Here is a 16,954-nt window from a genome sequence, read left to right on the forward strand (position 1 = left end):
AGTGCAAAAGGGTTCCCTTTTCTCCACACCCTCTCGAGCATTTATTGTTTGTAGATTTTTTGATGATGCCCATTCTGACTGATGTGAGGTGATACCTCATTGTAGTTCTGATTTGCATTTCTCTAATGATTAGTGATGTTGAGCATCCTTTCATGTGTTTGTTGGCAACCTGTATATCTTCTTTGGAGAAATGTCTATTTAGGTCTTCTGCCCATTTTTGTATTGGGTTGTTTGTTTTTTTGATATTGAGCTCCATGAGCTGCTTGTATATTTTGGAGATTAATCCTTTGTCAGTTGTTTTGTTTGAAAATATTTTCTCCCATTATGAGGGTTATCTTTTCATCTTGTTTATGGTTTCCTTTGCTGTGCAAAAGCTTTTAAGTTTCATTAGGTCTCGTTTGTTCATTTTTGTTTTTATTTCCATTTCTCTAGGAGGTGGGTCAAAAAGGATCTGGCTGTGATTTATGTCATAGAGTGTTCTGCCTATGTTTTCCTCTAAGAGTTTTATAGTGTCTGGCCTTACATTTAGGTCTTTAATCCATTTTGAGTTTATTTTTATGTATGATATTAGGGAGGGTTCTAATTTCATTCTTTTACATGTAGCTGTCCAGTTTTCCCAGCACCACTTCTTGAAGAGGCTGTCTTTTCTCCATTGTGTATTATTGCCTCCTTTATCAAAGATAAGGTGACCCTATGTGTGTGGGTTTATCTCTGGCCTTTCTATCCTGTTCCATTGCTCTATATTTCTGTTTTGGTGGCAGTACCATACTGTCTTGATTACTGTAGCTTTGTAGTATACTCTGAAGTCAGGGAGCCTGATTCCTCCAGCTCCATTTTTCTTTCTAAGGATTGCTTTGGCAATTCGGGGTCTTTTGTGTTTCCATACAAATTGTGAAATTTTTTGTTCTAGTTCTGTAAAAAATGCCATTTGTAGTTTGATAGGGATTGAACTGAATCTGTAGATTGCTTTGGGTAGTAGAGTCATTTTCACAATGTTGATTCTTCCAATCCAAGAACATGGTATATCTCTCCATCTGTTTGTATCATTTTTAATTTCTTTCAGCAGTGTCTTATAGTTTTCTGCATACAGGTCTTTTGTCTCCTTAGGTAGGTTTACTCCTAGATATTTTATTCTTTTTGTTGCAATGGTAAATGAGAGTGTTTTCTTAATTTCACTTTCAGATTTTTCATCATTAGTGTATAGGAATGCCAGAGACTTTTGTACATTAATTTTGTATCCTGCTACTTTACCAAATTCATTGATCAGCTCTAGTAGTTTTCTGGTAGCATCTTTAGGGTTCTCTATGTATAGTACCATGTCTTCTGCAAACAGTGACAGCTTTACTTCTTTTCCGATTTGGATTCCTTTTATTTCTTTTTCTTCTCTGATTGCTGTGGCTAAAACTTCCAAAACTATGCTGAATAAGAGTGGTGAGAGTGAACAACCTTGTCTTGTTCCTGATCTTAGAGGAAATGTTTTCACCATTGAGAACGATGTTGGCTGTGGGTTTGTCATATATGGTCTTTATTATGTTGAGGTAAGTTCCCTCTATGCCTACTTTCTGGAGGGTTTTTATCATAAATGGGTGTTGAATTTTCTCAAAAGGTTTTTCTGCATCTATTGAGATAAATATATGGTTTCTCTCCTTCAGTTTGTTAATCTGTTTTATCACATTGATTGATTTGCATATATTGAAGAATGCTTGCATTCCTGGGATAAACCCCACTTGATCATGTTGTATGATTCTTTTAATGTGCTGCTGGATTCTGTTTGCTAGTATTTTGCTGAGGATTTTTGCATCTATGTTCATCAGAGATCTTGGCCTGGTGTTTTCTTTCTTTGTGACATCTTTGTCTGGTTTTGGCATCAGGGTGATGGTGGCCTCGTAGAATGAGTTTGGGGGTGTTCCTCCCTCTACTATATTTTGGAAGATTTTGAGAAGGATAGGTGTTAGCTCTTCTGTAAATGTTTGATAGAATTCGCCTGTGAAGCCATCTGGTCCTGGGCTTTTGTTTGTTGGAAGGTGTTTACTCACAGTCTCAATTTCAGTGCTTGTGATTGGTCTGTTTATACTTTCTATTTCTTCCTAGTTCAGTCTTGGAAGGTTGTGCTTTTCTAAGAATTTGTCTATTTCTTCCAGGTTGTCCATTTTATTGGCATAGAGTAGCTTGTAGTAATCTCTCATGATCCTTTGTATTTCTGCACTGTCAGTTGTTACTTCTCCTTTTTCATGTCTAATTCTTTCGATTTGAGTCTTCTCCCTTTTCTTGAAGCCAGACTCTTTTCTTGAAGAGTCTGGCTAATGGCTTATCAATTTTGTTTATCTTCTCAAAGAACCAGGTTTTAGTTTTATTGATCTTTGCTATTGTTTCCTTGATTTCTTTTTCATTTATTTCTGATCTGATCTTTATTATTTCTTTCCTTCTGCTAACTTCGGGGGTTTTTTCATTCTTCTTTCTCTAATTGCTTTAGGTGTAAGGTTAGGTTGTTTATTTGAGACGTTTCTTGTTTCTTGAGGTAGGAGTATATTGCTATAAACTTCCCTCTTAGAACTGCTTTTGCTCTGTCCCATAGGTTTTGGGCTGTCATGTTTTCATTGTCATTTGTTTTGACGTATTTTTTCATTTTCTCTTTGATTTCTTCAGTGATCTCTTGGTTATTTAGTAGTATATTGTTTAGCCTCCATGTGTTTGTATTTTTTTAGTTTTTTTCCTGTAATTGATATCTAGTCTCATAGCGTTGTTGTCGGAAAAGATACCTGATACGATTTCAATTTTCTTAAATTTACCAAGGCTTGATTTGTGACCCAAGATATGACCTATCCTGGAGAATATTCCATGAACACATGAGAAGAAAGTGTGTTCTGTTGTTTTTGGATGGAATTTCCTATAAATATCAATTTAGGCCGTCTTGTTTAATGTATCATTTAAAGCTCGTGTTTCCTTATTTATTTTCATTTTGGTTGATCTGTCTGTTGGTGAAAGTGGGGTGTTAAAATCTCCTAGTATTATTGTGTTACTGTCAATTTCCCCTTTTATGGCTGTTAGCATTTTCCTTATGTATTGAGGTGCTCCTATGTTAGGTGCATAAATATGTACAGTTGTTATATCTTCTTCTTGGATTGATCCCTTGATCATTATGTATGTCCATCTTTGTCTCTTGTAATAGTCTTTATTTTAAAGTCTATTTTGTCCGATATGAGAATTGCTACTCCAGCTTTCTTTTGATTTCCACTTGCATGGAATATCGTTTTCCATCCCCTCACTTTCAGTCTGTATATGTCCCTAGGTCTGAAGTCGGTCTCTTGTATACAGGATGTATACCGGTCTTGTTTTTGTATCCATTCAGCCAGTCTATGTCTTTTGTGCGAGCATTTAATCCATTTACATTTAATCCATTTACATTTACTGTAATTATCGATATTATGTTCCTGTGACCATTTTCTTAATTGTTTTGGGTTTGTTACTGTAGGTCTTTTCCTTCTCTTGTGTTTCCTGCCTAGAGAAGTCCCTTTAGCATTTGTTGTAAAGCTGGTTTGGTGGTGCTGAATTCTCTTAGCTTTTGCTTGTCTGTAAAGTTTTTAATTTCTCCATTGAATCTGAACGAGATCCTTGCTGGGTAGAGTAATCTTGGTTGTAGGTTTTTCCCTTTCATCACTTTAAATATGTCCTGCCACTCCCTTCTGGCTTGCAGAGTTTCTGCTGAAAGATCAGCTGTTAACCTTATGGGGATTTCCTTGTGTGTTATTTGTTGTTTTTCCCTTGCTGCTTTTAATATTTTTTTCTTTGTATTTAATTTTTGATAGTTTGATTAATATGTGTCTTAGCGTGTTTCTCCTTGGATTTATCCTGTATGGGACTCTCTGTGCTTCCTGGACTTGACTGACTATTTCCTTTCCCACATTAGGGAAGTTTTCAACTATAATCTCTTCAAATATTTTCTCAGACCCTTTCTTTTTCTCTTCTTCTTCTGGGACCCCTTTAATTTGAATATTGGTGCATTTAATGTTGTCCCAGAAGTCTCCGAGACTGTCCTCAATTCTTTTCATTCTTTTTTCTTTATTCTGCCCTGCAGCAGTTATTTCCACTATTTTATATTCCAGGCCACTTATCCGTTCTTCTGCCTCAGTTATTCTGCTATTGATTCCTTATAGAATATTTTTAATTTCATGTATTGTGTTGTTCATCATTGTTTGTTTGCACCTTAGTTCTTGAGGTCCTTTTTAAACATTTCTTGCATTTTCTCCATTCTATTTCCAAGATTTTGGATCATCTTTACTATCATTATTCTGAATTCTTTTTCAGGTAGACTGCCTATTTCCTCTTCATTTGTTAGGTCTGGTGGGTTTTTATCTTGCTTCTTCATCTACTGTGTGTTTCTGTGTCTTCTCATTTTGCTTAACTTACTGTGTTTGGTGTCTCCTTTTTGCAGGCTGCAGGTTTGTAGTTCCCATTGTTTTTGCTGTCTGCCCCCAGTGGGTAAGGTTGGTTTAGTGGGTTGTGTAGGCTTCCTGGTGGAGGGGACTGGTGCCTGTGCTCTGGTGGATGAGGCTTGTTCTTGTCTTTCTGGTGGGCAGGACCACATCGCGTGGTTTGTTTAGTGGTGTCTGTGACCTTATTATGCTTTTAGGCAGCCTCTCTGCTAATGGGTGGGGTTGTGTTCCTGTCTTGCTAGTTGTTTGGCCTAGGGTGCCCAGCACTGGAGCTTGCTGGTCGTTGAGTGTACTGGGTCTTAGCATTGAGTCGGAGATCTCTGGGAGAGCTCTAGCCAATTGATATTACGTGGGGCCAGGATGTCTCTGGTATTCCTATATCCTGAATTCAGCTCTCCCACCTCAGAGGCTCAGGCCTGACACCTGGCCAGAGCATCAAGACCCTGTCAGCCACATGGCTTTTGGGAAGTCTGAGGTCTTCTGCCAGCGTTCTGTAGATTTTCTGTAGGAGTTGTTCCACATGTAGATGTATTTTTGATGTATTTGTGAGGAGGAAGGTGATCTCCAAGTCTTACTCCTCCGCCATCTTGAAGGTCCTCCTAAAGGGTATTTTTTAAAGTTTAGTTTAAATATAGCAAAGATGCCCTGTGTGATTTCATTACCAGTGTTATTCAGCCAATGCTTTCTTCATAAATAGAAGTAAAATTCAACCTAGTCCTTGCTGAATTTTCATAAATTCTTAATTACTGGGATTCAAAATAATGAGGCCTCATTGCACATTTCTGAAGAAAGGTTTTCAAATACTTTAATCTTTTCCTTCCTATGTTTATTTCTTAATCTCATGCTTTGGCACACCATGTGCCTTCAACTCCCACTGAAGCAGATAGCACCTTGAAAACCCACACAAAAATGTAAATCTGAGAAATAAATATGTGTGGTTGGTTTGAAAAGAGTAAGAATTAACATTTAAAGCAATGGTAATTTACTCTGATCTGTAATTTTGAGCTCCTATGCTGAAATTGCTCATTTGGAAATTACCAAGTGCTTGGGTCTCATTTGTGATCTTCTTCCTGCATACACCCAGCACACAGAGGAGTCGTAATGACTGGCTGAGTCACTGCTGCCATCTCCCCGAAGCGTGTTCTCCAAATGTCAATACCATTTTCCATGGTGCAGTGAAGAAGATTCCCAACCATAATCTGTTTAAAGTACAGGGTGAGCCTGAGGTGGCACAGAACCTGCAAAGTGTTCAGAGGGCAGCATCCTCCATTCGCTACTCCTCCAGTAGTCAAATTATTAGGCCACAGATCATTTTGGTCTTGGAAAGCATCTGCATTACCCACTCCCATTAGTCATTACCTAAATACAAATGGAAAACAATTTAAATTTAATGGGGCAAAAGGAGCTGCTTTTGACCATATCCCAATAAAATGATGTCTATACCTGATGAAACTATACTCAGATTATGAATTCATACCAGAAGCAAAAATATAGACATGATGTAACATTAGAGACATGAATACACTAAAAGACCAGTACATACGAAATCCTTGTGCTCTTTTGTGGTTCATACAGATATACTGTTCTTTCCAACTTCTCAAACCCTGACTCCAAAAAGGTTACCCAAAACTCAAGCATCAGATCTTTTCTCTTTCCCATGCAGCACAGATCCAGAGTGTTAGTAGTTAATAGCTGTCTGATATAAATTAACTAAAAAGGAACCAAGAATCTCTAATCAAATGAATTGAGAAAGGGGAAGAACTTAGGAAGACTTAATATGATTGAACTTTTTCATAATACTGTGAACAAAGAAACAGTATGACACCTTTGTTATAGACTGTTCTTGTCAGGTTTTCTGAGAGTTATGTGGCTTGGGAGACATAATTTACCTTGTTGGATAGTCATATCCATGTAAGGATAAGTCATATAATAATCAGCTTCTATCTCTACTAAAGCTATTTCTAATTCTGAATATTGTTGTTGTGAAGATGAAAGAAATGAGCTTCAACCGCAATAGGACAGACTGTGGCCAGAAATAAGAAAGAAGCTACTGGCATTCATTCCATAAATATTTTGATAATGCCTGTCAATGAAAACAATTAGGTACTATAATTCAGTTGTGACTGCTTAAGTACAGGCTTGATAAACACCTAGCCCGGTGCCCACAAGTTGAAGAATCTTCTTTCCTTTCAATCAGGATAGAGATGCCAACTGTCTGGAAGTTAATAAGGTTATGAGTAAGCCTGCTGTCCACAGTGGATAAGGTCTAAGGGGACCCAATAGACTGCACATAAAAACTCAGTAGAACCTTTAATACCTATGGAAAGATTTTTAAAAGAAAAAATAATCAATGTAGCTGTCTTCCCTTCGTTCAGGATTTTCCATCCTCCAAGCGATTATGGAAGCAGCAGTGCAAAACAACTGGCAAGTGACAGCAAGGTCTGTGGGAAACATAAAGGACGTCCAAGAATTCAGGCGCATCATTGAAGAAATGGACAGGAGGCAGGAAAAGCGATACTTGATTGACTGCGAAGTTGAAAGGATTAACACAATTTTGGAACAGGTACGTTTGAGATTTATTCCACGCCCAGCCAACCTGTTAAATCATCAACCTGAGGCAGTTCCCATATCTGCTAATAAATTAAGTAGCCAACAGATTAAACTTGCCAACAGTTTTGATAGTCTCTCTATTCCTTTTTTCCTCCCCAGTGGCTGCAGAAAAGGAGAGAGAGAAATAAAAGAAAATCTAAGCTGTTGAAAATTGCATACCATGATTAATCTGGTAGTCTCTGCAATTTAATGCTACTTATCAGATCAACACACCCTTTCACACCTCTGTTTCATAGATAGCTGTCTATTTCAAACTAAACCCCTTCCTTTCGACACCTCCCTCCCAGCAAGGAACAGACAAGGGATTAGGCAGGGCAGAAGGGTAGGGTTTTTGTTTCAGGGGCCTAGTTGCAAAGTATCAGAGCAGTATTCACTAGGTTTGAATTTGTGGGTAGTTTGGAAGAATATCGCTCTGGTTTGAAAGAGAGAGCAAGAGAGAATGAATGGGAATATGTGTATATATAATTGCAGACCATTTTTAAAGTAAGATGGCATATGAGAAAAAAATGTTTATGGTTTTTAAAATGTGAAAAAAAATGAAAAAGCACCAGACTGGGGAAAAATACAATTCAATGGATCAAAATATATTCATTATTAATCTTGGATATTTAAATTTAAGACTGAAACATATTAGAAGAGTTGTTTTACCCTAAGCCAGAGGGATATTCTGTTTGGAGTAAAGAGTCAAATAGAAATGTGGTGAAAGTTTATTATTTTCCTTAGAAGTCTCAGTTTGCCAGTTAATAACAAAGTGCCTATGCTGCCATAAACAAAACTGTAAGGGAAACATTTCCATTCTAATTCGATCCCAGTGTACCTAGGAGCCAAAACAGCCTCAGAGATTGAAATTATAGTGAGCACCCATTGCTTGGGAGAGCTGTTTTATAGCAAATTAAATATTAACAATTTGTCAGATATGCCCCCATAAGAAAAGAATACAAAGAAAAAAAAACAGCAGTAAGAAAAGTGAAGGGAGGGGATGAGAGAGAAGAAGAATGAGGAAGGAAGGAAGGAAGGAAGGAAGGAAGGAAGGAAGGAAGGAAGGAAGGAAGGAAGGAAGGAAGGAAGGAAGGAAGGAGGGAGGGAGGGAGGGAAGGAAGGAAGGAAGGAAGGAAGGAAGGAAGGAAGGAGGGAGGGAGGGAAGGAAGGAAGGAAGGAAGGAAGGAAGGAGGGAGGGAAGCACTGACTGCATCACAGAGATACAAAGCTGTCCCCATCTCTAGTGAATCAACCTCACAAAAAATCTAGAGCACTAGCCTGGCTAAATCAAATTTCCCAACTAAAATTCTCTTAAGCTCCCCCAATGATACACCCCTCCCTTCCAAAAGAAAAAAAAACTGTCTGATTTTCTTAGATCTTGAAAGTGAAGAATCAGGTCAGTGATGCTGGTGTATGTACTACATGCCCTCTAAAATTTTAAACCAAAATAGCCTCTTACTGGGTGACCTACTTAATAGCCTAAAGCAGAGGAACATCCTCCTTGTCATACTTTGTTTTCCTTCTTTTGTGCTACTGACTTAGGCTTCTTGAATAGTGTACACTCTGATAACTCTTTGGGGTTTTATAGGACCTTATACTGGAGTCTGGAATTTTTCAGCATGACGTAGTAGAAAAAGCAGTGGGTAGAGCTGTGAATTCGATATAGATGTGGGATCTTGAGAACTTAAAATATCTATGCCTCAGTTGTGTCATCTACATAATGGGCAATAAAATTTGCTCTTCCTCACATGATTGGTATAATTGCTTTGAGAAGCGTAAAATGCTATAGAAAAAAAATCATTATTACTAAATATTTTCAGGAAAACTAAACTAACATTATTCGAAAACCCCATCCTCTCTTTTTTTTTAAAAAAAAAACATCTTTATTGGAGTATAATTGCTTTACAATGGTGTGTTAGTTTCTGCTTTATAACAAAGTGAATCAGTTATACATATACATATGTCCCCATATCTCTTCCCTCTTGTGTCTCCCTCCTTCCCACACTCCCTATCCCACCCCTCTAGGTGGTCACAAAGCACCAAGCCGATCTCCCTGTGCTATGCGGCTGCTTCCCACTACCTATCTATTTTACGTTTGACAGTGTACATATGTCCATTCCACTCTCTCGCTTTGTCCCAGCTTACCCTTCCCCCTCCCCATATCCTCAAGTCTATTCTCTAGTAGGTCTGTGTCTTTATTCCTTTCTTGCCCCTAGGTTCTTCATGACCTTTTTGTTTTTAGATTCCATATATATGTGTTGGCATACGGTATTTATTTTTCTCTTTCTGACTTACTTCACTCTGTATGACAGACTCTAGGTCCATCTACCTCATTACAAATAACTCAGTTTCGTTACTTTTTATGGCTGAGTAATATTCCATTGTATATATGTGCCACATCTTCTTTATCCATTCATCTGTCGATGGACACTTAGGTTGCTTTCATGCCCTGGCTACTGTAAATAGAGCTGAAATGAACATTGTGGTACATGACTCTTTTTGAAGTATGGTTTTCTCAGGGTATATGCCCAGTAGTGGGATTGCTGGGTCGTCTGGTAGCTCTGTTTTTAGTTTTTTAAGGAACGTCCATACTGTTCTCCATAGTGGCTGTATCAATTTACATTCCCACCAACAGTGCAAGAGGGTTCCCTTTTCTCCACACCCAGCATTTATTGTTTGTAGGTTTTTTGATGATGGCCATTCTGACTGATGTGAGGTGATACCTCATTGTAGTTTTGATTTGCATTTCTCTAATGATTAGTGATGTTGAGCATCCTTTCATGTGTTTGTTGGCAACCTGTACATCTTCTTCACATAAATGTCTATTTAGGTCTTCTGCCCATTTTTGGATTGGGCTGTTTGTTTTTTTGATATTGAGCTGCATGAGCTGCTTGTAAATTTTGGAGATTAATCCTTTGTCAGTTGTTTTGTTTGAAAATATTTTCTCCCATTCTGAGGGTTATCTTTTCATCTTGTTTATGGTTTCCTTTGCTGTGAAAAGCTTTTAAGTTTCATTAGGTCTCGTTTGTTCATTTTTGTTTTTATTTCCATTTCTCTAGGAGGTGTGTCAAAAAGGATCTGGCTGTGATTTATATCATAGAGTGTTCTGCCTACGTTTTCCTCTAAGAGTTTTATAGTGTCTGGCCATACATTTAGGACTTTAATTCATTTTGAGTTTATTTTTGTGTACGGTGTTAGGGAGTGTCTACTGTCATTCTTTTACACATAGGTATCCAGTTTTCCCAGCACCACTTATTGAAGAGGCTGTCTTTTCTCCACTGTATATTCTTGCTTCCTTTATCAAAGATAAGGTGACCTTATATGTGTGGGTTTATCTCTGGCCTTTCTATCCTGTTCCATTGATCTCTATTTCTGTTTTTGTGCCAGTACCATACTGTCTTGATTACTGTAGCTTTGTAGTATAGTCTGAAGTCAGGGAGCCTCCAGCTCTGTTTTTCTTTATTAAGATTGCTTTGGCTATTCTGGGTCTTTTGTATTTCCATACAAATTGTGAAATTTTTTGCTCTAGTTCTGTGAAAAATGCCAGTGGTAGTTTGATAGGGATTGCATTGAATCTGTAGACTGCTTTGGGTAGTAGAGTCATTTTCATGATGTTGATTCTTCCAATCCAAGAACATGGTATATCTCTCCATCTGTTTGCATCATCTTTAATTTCTTTCACCAGTGTCTTATAATTTTCTGCATACAGGTCTTTTGTCTCCTTAGGTAGGTTTATTCCTAGATAGTTTATTCTTTTTGTTGCAACGGTAAATGGGAGTGTTTTCTTAATTTCACTTTCAGATTTTTCATCATTAGTATACAGGAATGCAAGAGATTTCTGTGCATTAATTTTGTATCCTGCTACTTTACCAAATTCATTGATTAGCTCTAGGAGTTTTCTGGTAGCATCTTTAGGATTCTCTACGTATAGTATCATGTCATCTGCAAACAGTGAGAGCTTTACTTCTTTTCCAATTTGGATTCCTTTTATTTCTTTTTCTTCTCTGACTGCTGTGGCTTAAACTTCCAAAACTATGTTGAATAAGAGTGGTGAGAGTGGGCAACCTTGTCCTGTTCCTGATCTTAGTGGAAATGCTTTCAGTTTTTCACCATTGAGGACGATGTTGGCTGTGGGTTTGTCATAGATGGCCTTTATTATGTTGAGGAAAGTTCCCTCTATGCCTACTTTCTGCAGGGTTTTTATCATAAATGGGTGTTGAATTTTCTCGAAAGCTTTCTCTGCATCTATTGAGATGATCATATGGTTTTTCTCCTTCGATCTGTTAATATGGTGTATCACGTTGATTGATTTGTGTACACTGAAGAATCCTTGCATTCCTGGGATAAACCCCACTTGATCATGGTGTATGATCCTTTTAATGTGCTGTTGGATTCTGTTTGCTAGTATTTTGTTGAGGATTTTTCATCTATGTTCATCAGAGATCTTGGCCTGTAATTTTCTTTCTTTGTGATATCTTTGTCTGGTTTTGGTATCAGGGTGATGGAGGCCTTATAGAATGAGTTTGGGAGTGTTCCTCCCTGTGCTATATTTCGGAAGAGTTTGAGAAGGAGAGGTGTTAGCTCTTCTGTAAATGTTTGACAGAATTCGCCTGTGAAGCCACCTGGTCCTGGGGTTTTGTTTGTTGGAAGATATTTAATCACAGTTTCAATTTCAGTGCTTGTGATTGGTCTGTTTATAGTTTCTATTTCTTCCTGGTTCAGTCTTGGAAGGTTGTGCTTTTCTAAGAATTTGTCCATTTCTTCCAGGTTGTCCATTTTATTGGCATAGAGTTGCTTGTAGTAATCTCGCATGATCCTTTGTATTTCTGCACTGTCAGTTGTTACTTCTCCTTTTTCATTTCTCATTCTTGATTTGAGTCTTCTCCCTTTTATTCCTGATGAGTCTGGCTACTGGTTTATCAATTTTCTTTATCTTCTCAAAGAACCAGCTTTTAGTTTTACTGATGTTTGCTATTGTTTCCTCATTTCTTTTTCATTTATTTCTGATCTGATCTTTATGATTTCTTTCTTTCTGCTAACTTTGGGGTGTTTTGTTCTTCTTTCTCTAATTGCTTTAGGTGTAAGGTTAGGTCATTTATTTGAGATGTTTCTTGTTTCTTGAGGTAGGATTGTATTGCTATAAACTTCCCTCTTAGAACTGCTTTTGCTGCATCCCATAGGTTTTGGGTCATCGTGTTTTCATTGTCATTTGTTTCGAGGTAATTTTTGATTTTCTCTTTGATTTCCTCAGTAATCTCTTCGTTATTAAGTAGTGTATTGGTTAGCCTCCATGTATTTGTATTTTTTACAGATTTTTTCCTGAAATTGATATCTAGTCTCATAGCGTTGTGGTCGGAAAAGATACTTGATATGATTTCAATTTTCTTAAATTTACCAAGGCTTGATTTGTGACCCAAGATATGATCTATCCTGGAGAATGTTCCATGAGCACTTGAGAAGAATGATTATTCTGTTGTTTTTGGATGGAATGTCCTATAAATATCAATTAAGTCCATCTTGTTTAATGTATCATTTAAAGCTTGTGTTTCCTTACTTATTTTAATTTTGGATGATCTGTCCATTGGTGAAAGTGGGGTGTTAAAGTCCCCTACTATGATTGTGTTACCGTCGATTTCCCCTTTTATGGCTGTTAGCATTTGCCTTATGTATTGAGGTGCTCCTATGTTGGGTGCATAAATATTTACAATTGTTATATCTTCTTCTTGGATCCATCCCTTGATCATTATGTATGTCCTTCTTTGTCTCTTGTAATAGTCTTTATTTTAAAGTCTATTTTGTCTGATATGAGAATTGCTACTCCAGCTTTCTTTTGATTTCCATTTGCATGGACTATCTTTTTCCATCCCCCTCACTTTCAGTCTGTATGTGTCCCTAGGTCTGAAGTGGGTTTCTTGTAGATAGCATATATACCGGTCTTGTTTTTGTATCCATTCAGCCAGTCTATGTCTTTTGGTTGGAGCTTTTAGTCCATTTACATTTAAGGTAATTATCAATATGTATGTTCCTATTACCATTTTCTTAATTGTTTTGCATTTGTTATTGTAGGTCTTTTCCTTCTCTTGTTTTTCCTGCCTAGAGAAGTTCCTTTAGCATTTGTTGTAAAGCTGGTTTAGTGGTGCTGAATTCTCTTAGCTTTTGCTTGTCTGTAAAGTTTTTAATTTCTCCATTGAATCTGAACGAGATCCTTGCTGGGTAGAGTAATCTTGGTTGTAGGTTTTTCTCCTTCATCACTTTAATTATCTCCTGCCACTCCCTTCTGGCTTGCAGAGTTTCTGCTGAAAGGTCAGCTGTTAACCTTTCGGGGATTCCCTTGTGTGTTATTGTTCCCTTGCTGCTTTTAATATTTCTTCTTTGTATTTAATTTTTGATAGTTTGATTAATATGTGTCTTGGTGTGTTTCTCCTTCAATTTATCCTGTATGGGACTCTCTGTGCTTCCTGGACTTGACTATTTCCTTTCCCACATTCGGGAAGTTTTCAACTATAATCTCTTCAAATATTTTCTCAGACCGTTTCTCTTTCCCTTTTTCTTCTGGGACCCCTATAATTCGAATGTTTGTGCGTTTAATGTTGTCCCAGAGGTCTCTGAGAATGTCCTCAATTCTTTTCATTCTTTTTTCTTTATTCTGCTCTGCAGTAGTTATTTCCACTCTTTTATCTTCCAGGTCACCTATCCATTCTTCTGCCTCAGTAATTCTACTACTGGTCCCTTCTGGAGAATTTTTAATTTCATTTATTGTGTTGTTCATCACTGTTTGTTTGCTCTTTAGTTCTTCTAGGTCCTTGTTGAACGTTTCTTGTATTTTCTCCATCCTATTTCCAAGATTTGGGATCATCTTTACTATCATTACTCTGAATTCTTTTTCAGGTAGACTGCCTATTTCCTCTTCATTTGTTAGGTCTGGTGGGTTTTTATCTTGCTCCTTCATCTGCTGTGTGTTTTTCTGTCTTCTCATTTTGCTTATCTTACTGTGTTTGGGGTCTCCTTTTCGCAGGCTGGAGGTTCGTTGTTCCCGTTGTTTTTGGTGTCTGTCCCCAGTGGCTACGGTTGGTTCAGTGGGTTGTGTAGGCTTCCTGGTAGAGGGGACTAATGCCTGTGTTCTGGTGGATGAGGCTGGATCTTGTCTTTCTGCTGGGCAGGTCCACGTCTGGTGGTGTGTTTTGGGGTGTCTGTGACCTTATTATGATTTTAGGCAGCGTCTCTGCTAATGGATGGGGTTGTGTTCCTGTCTTGCTATTTGTTTGGCATAGGGTGTCCAGCACTGTAGCTCGCTGGTCCTTGAGTGAAGCTGGGTGTTTGCGTTGAGATGGAGATCTCTGGGAGACTTTCGCTGTTTGATATTATGTGGAACTGGGAGGTCTCTTGTGGACCAGTGTCCTGAACTTGGCTCTCCCACTTCAGAGGCACAGCACTGACACCTGGCTGGAGCAGCAAGAGCCTGTCCTCCACATGGCTCAGAATAAAAGGGAGAAAAAAAAGAAAGAAAGAAAGAAAGAAAGAGGAAGATAAAATAAAGTAAAATAAAATAAAGTTATTAAAATAAAAAATAATTATTAAAAAATTTAAGTAATAAGAAAAAGAAAGGAGAGAGCAACCAAACCAAAAATCAAATCCACCAATGATAACGAGTGCTAAAAACTATACCAAACAAAAAACCAAAAAAAAACAAAAAACGGACAGACAGAACCCTAGGACAAAAGATAAAAGCAAAGCTATACAGACAAAATCTCTCACAGAAGTATACACATACACACTCACAAAAAGAGAAAAAAGGGGGGAGAATCTATATATCTTTGCTCCCAAAGTCCCCCTCCTCAATTTGGGATGATTCTTTGTCTATTCATGTATTCCACAGATGCAGGGTGCATCAAGTTGATTGTGGAGCTTTAATCCGCTGCTCCTGAGGCTGCTGGGAGAGATCTCCCTTTCTCTTCTTTGTTCTCACAGCTCCCAGGGGCTCAGCTTTGGATTTGGCCCCGCCTCTGCGCGTAGGTCGCCGGAGGGCGTCTGTTCTTCGCTCAGACAGGACGGGGTTAAAGGAGCCGCTGATTCGGGGGCTCTGGCTCACTCAGGCCGGGGGGAGGGAGGGGCACGGAGTGCGGGGCGAGCCTGCGGCGGCAGAGGCCGGCGTGACGTTGCACCAGCCTGAGGCGCACCGTGCGTTCTCCCGGGGAAGTTGTCCCTGGATCACGGGACCCTGGCAGTGGCGGGCTGCACAGGCTGCCGGGAGGGCGGTTGTGGAGAGTGACCTGTGCTCGCACACAGGCTTCTTGGTGGCGGCAGCAGCAGCCTTAGCGTCTCATGCCAGTCTCTGGGGTCCGCGCTGATAGTCGCGGCTCGCGCCCGTCTCTGGAGCTCCTTTAAGCAGCGCTCTTAATCCCCTCTTCCCAGGTACGTGGGGAGTTTCTTGCCTTTTGGGAGGTCTGAGGTCTTCTGCCAGCTTTCAGTAGGTGTTCTGTAGGAGATGTTCCACATGTAGATGTATTTCTGATGTATTTGTGGGGAGGAAGTTGATCTCCACGTCTTACTCTTCCGCCATCTTGAAGCTAACTCCCTGTCCTCTCTTTTAATGTCTCACTATCTTCCTTTCTTCCGTATGCACATTCACAGCATCTCTCATAATACTTTCTATACAATTTTTCAGGGAACATTGTTCAAAGAAAAGTTTTAACAACATTCAATTATGGCTAGAGAGTTACTTTCACTTATTCTTTCCCCTCTTTCAAAAAACTGTCATAAAACTATCTACTCATGATTGCTTTCTTCACCATTTAAGGAATTTCTACTAGGCCATTAAGTACTGTGAGGTAGGAATCATGTTTGTCTTGTTCACTACTGTATATTCAGTGTCCAGTAGGGTACCTGGCACACCGTGTTGGATGGAAAGATGGATGGGTGGATGAATGGCTAGATGGACGATTATTGAACGAGCACATTTCAGTAAGTTCTACTGTGATTTTGCTGTGCTTCCATCAAGAGGCAAAATGGTGCCTACCGCCACATGATGTGATTATTAAAGTACACATTTTCTCAAAGGTTTAAGATGGTAGCTCTGTGCTCAAGCTTGTTCTGATATCATGAATTTGCCAAAATTTATTTCATTATATAAAAATAGATTTCTCACTAAATGAATTATTAAAAGCAACAAATTCAACATAATATTTCTTTAGAGTAAACTTTTTTTTAAATAAATTGACTACTAAGATACAGAGATACCCACTTTTTCTTATTGGTTCCCAACCATTCTTGACAAACATCGTAATTCACTATACAGATTCTAGTTAGAAAGATAACATTTATAACGCAAATAGTATCAAGTCCTCCCCCAAAATGCTCCCATCCTCCAAAGGTATTTTCAACTTTGAGTTTATTTTCATGGAAGGCAACTTCTATAGTCTCCCATAAAATGATACTTCGTGCAACTATTTGAGGTAGAAGAACCTGTTACACCACTACAACCCTATTCCCTATAGATGAGATTTTGGCATAAAGTAAATTCATATTGTATTCCATATCTAATGGTGTTAATGCAAAGACCTCAATATGGCACAATTTTTCAAATATAAGCAGGTTTTCAATATACTACTATATAGCATAACCTCCCCATTTCATGATTTAAGTTCTAATTTTCGCTATGAATGTTCAAACATTTATGAGGTAAATCAAAATTATTCCAATGTTTCTTTCCAAAGCTCTTTTTTTTTTAAATCTCTTTCAACTCTTCAGACCGCAGCCGGAAAAAGATTCAATTAGGTGCTATTCTGTCTTTAATATTTCTCCTTAACAGTTAATCTATGAGGAAAGTATTCCAAACTTATAGCTGCAAGAATTAACACACAAAAGGGCAGAGCTAGAGACAGTTGAAACCATGAAGGGTTGTCAGAACTCATAGAGAATATTTAGAAACTGCA

General features: G+C 38.3%; 1 protein-coding gene across 2 annotated transcripts in view; it reads left to right on the top strand.

Annotated features, from left to right (window-relative positions):
* Positions 1–16,954, top strand: part of GRIA3 (glutamate ionotropic receptor AMPA type subunit 3) — a gene marked incomplete at its 3' end in the record, with an annotated part of 282,009 nt that overhangs the window by 132,805 nt on the left and 132,250 nt on the right. For both annotated transcript variants that reach the window (XM_082681358.1, XM_082681357.1), the window contains exon 4: positions 6,809–6,996. In XM_082681358.1, the coding sequence (XP_082537484.1) occupies positions 6,809–6,996 (188 nt within the window). The remainder of the gene's footprint in view (positions 1–6,808; positions 6,997–16,954) is intronic.

The sequence above is a fragment of the Grampus griseus genome (genome assembly GCF_964374135.1).
Source record: "Grampus griseus genome assembly, chromosome: X".
Classification (NCBI taxonomy): domain Eukaryota; kingdom Metazoa; phylum Chordata; class Mammalia; order Artiodactyla; family Delphinidae; genus Grampus; species Grampus griseus.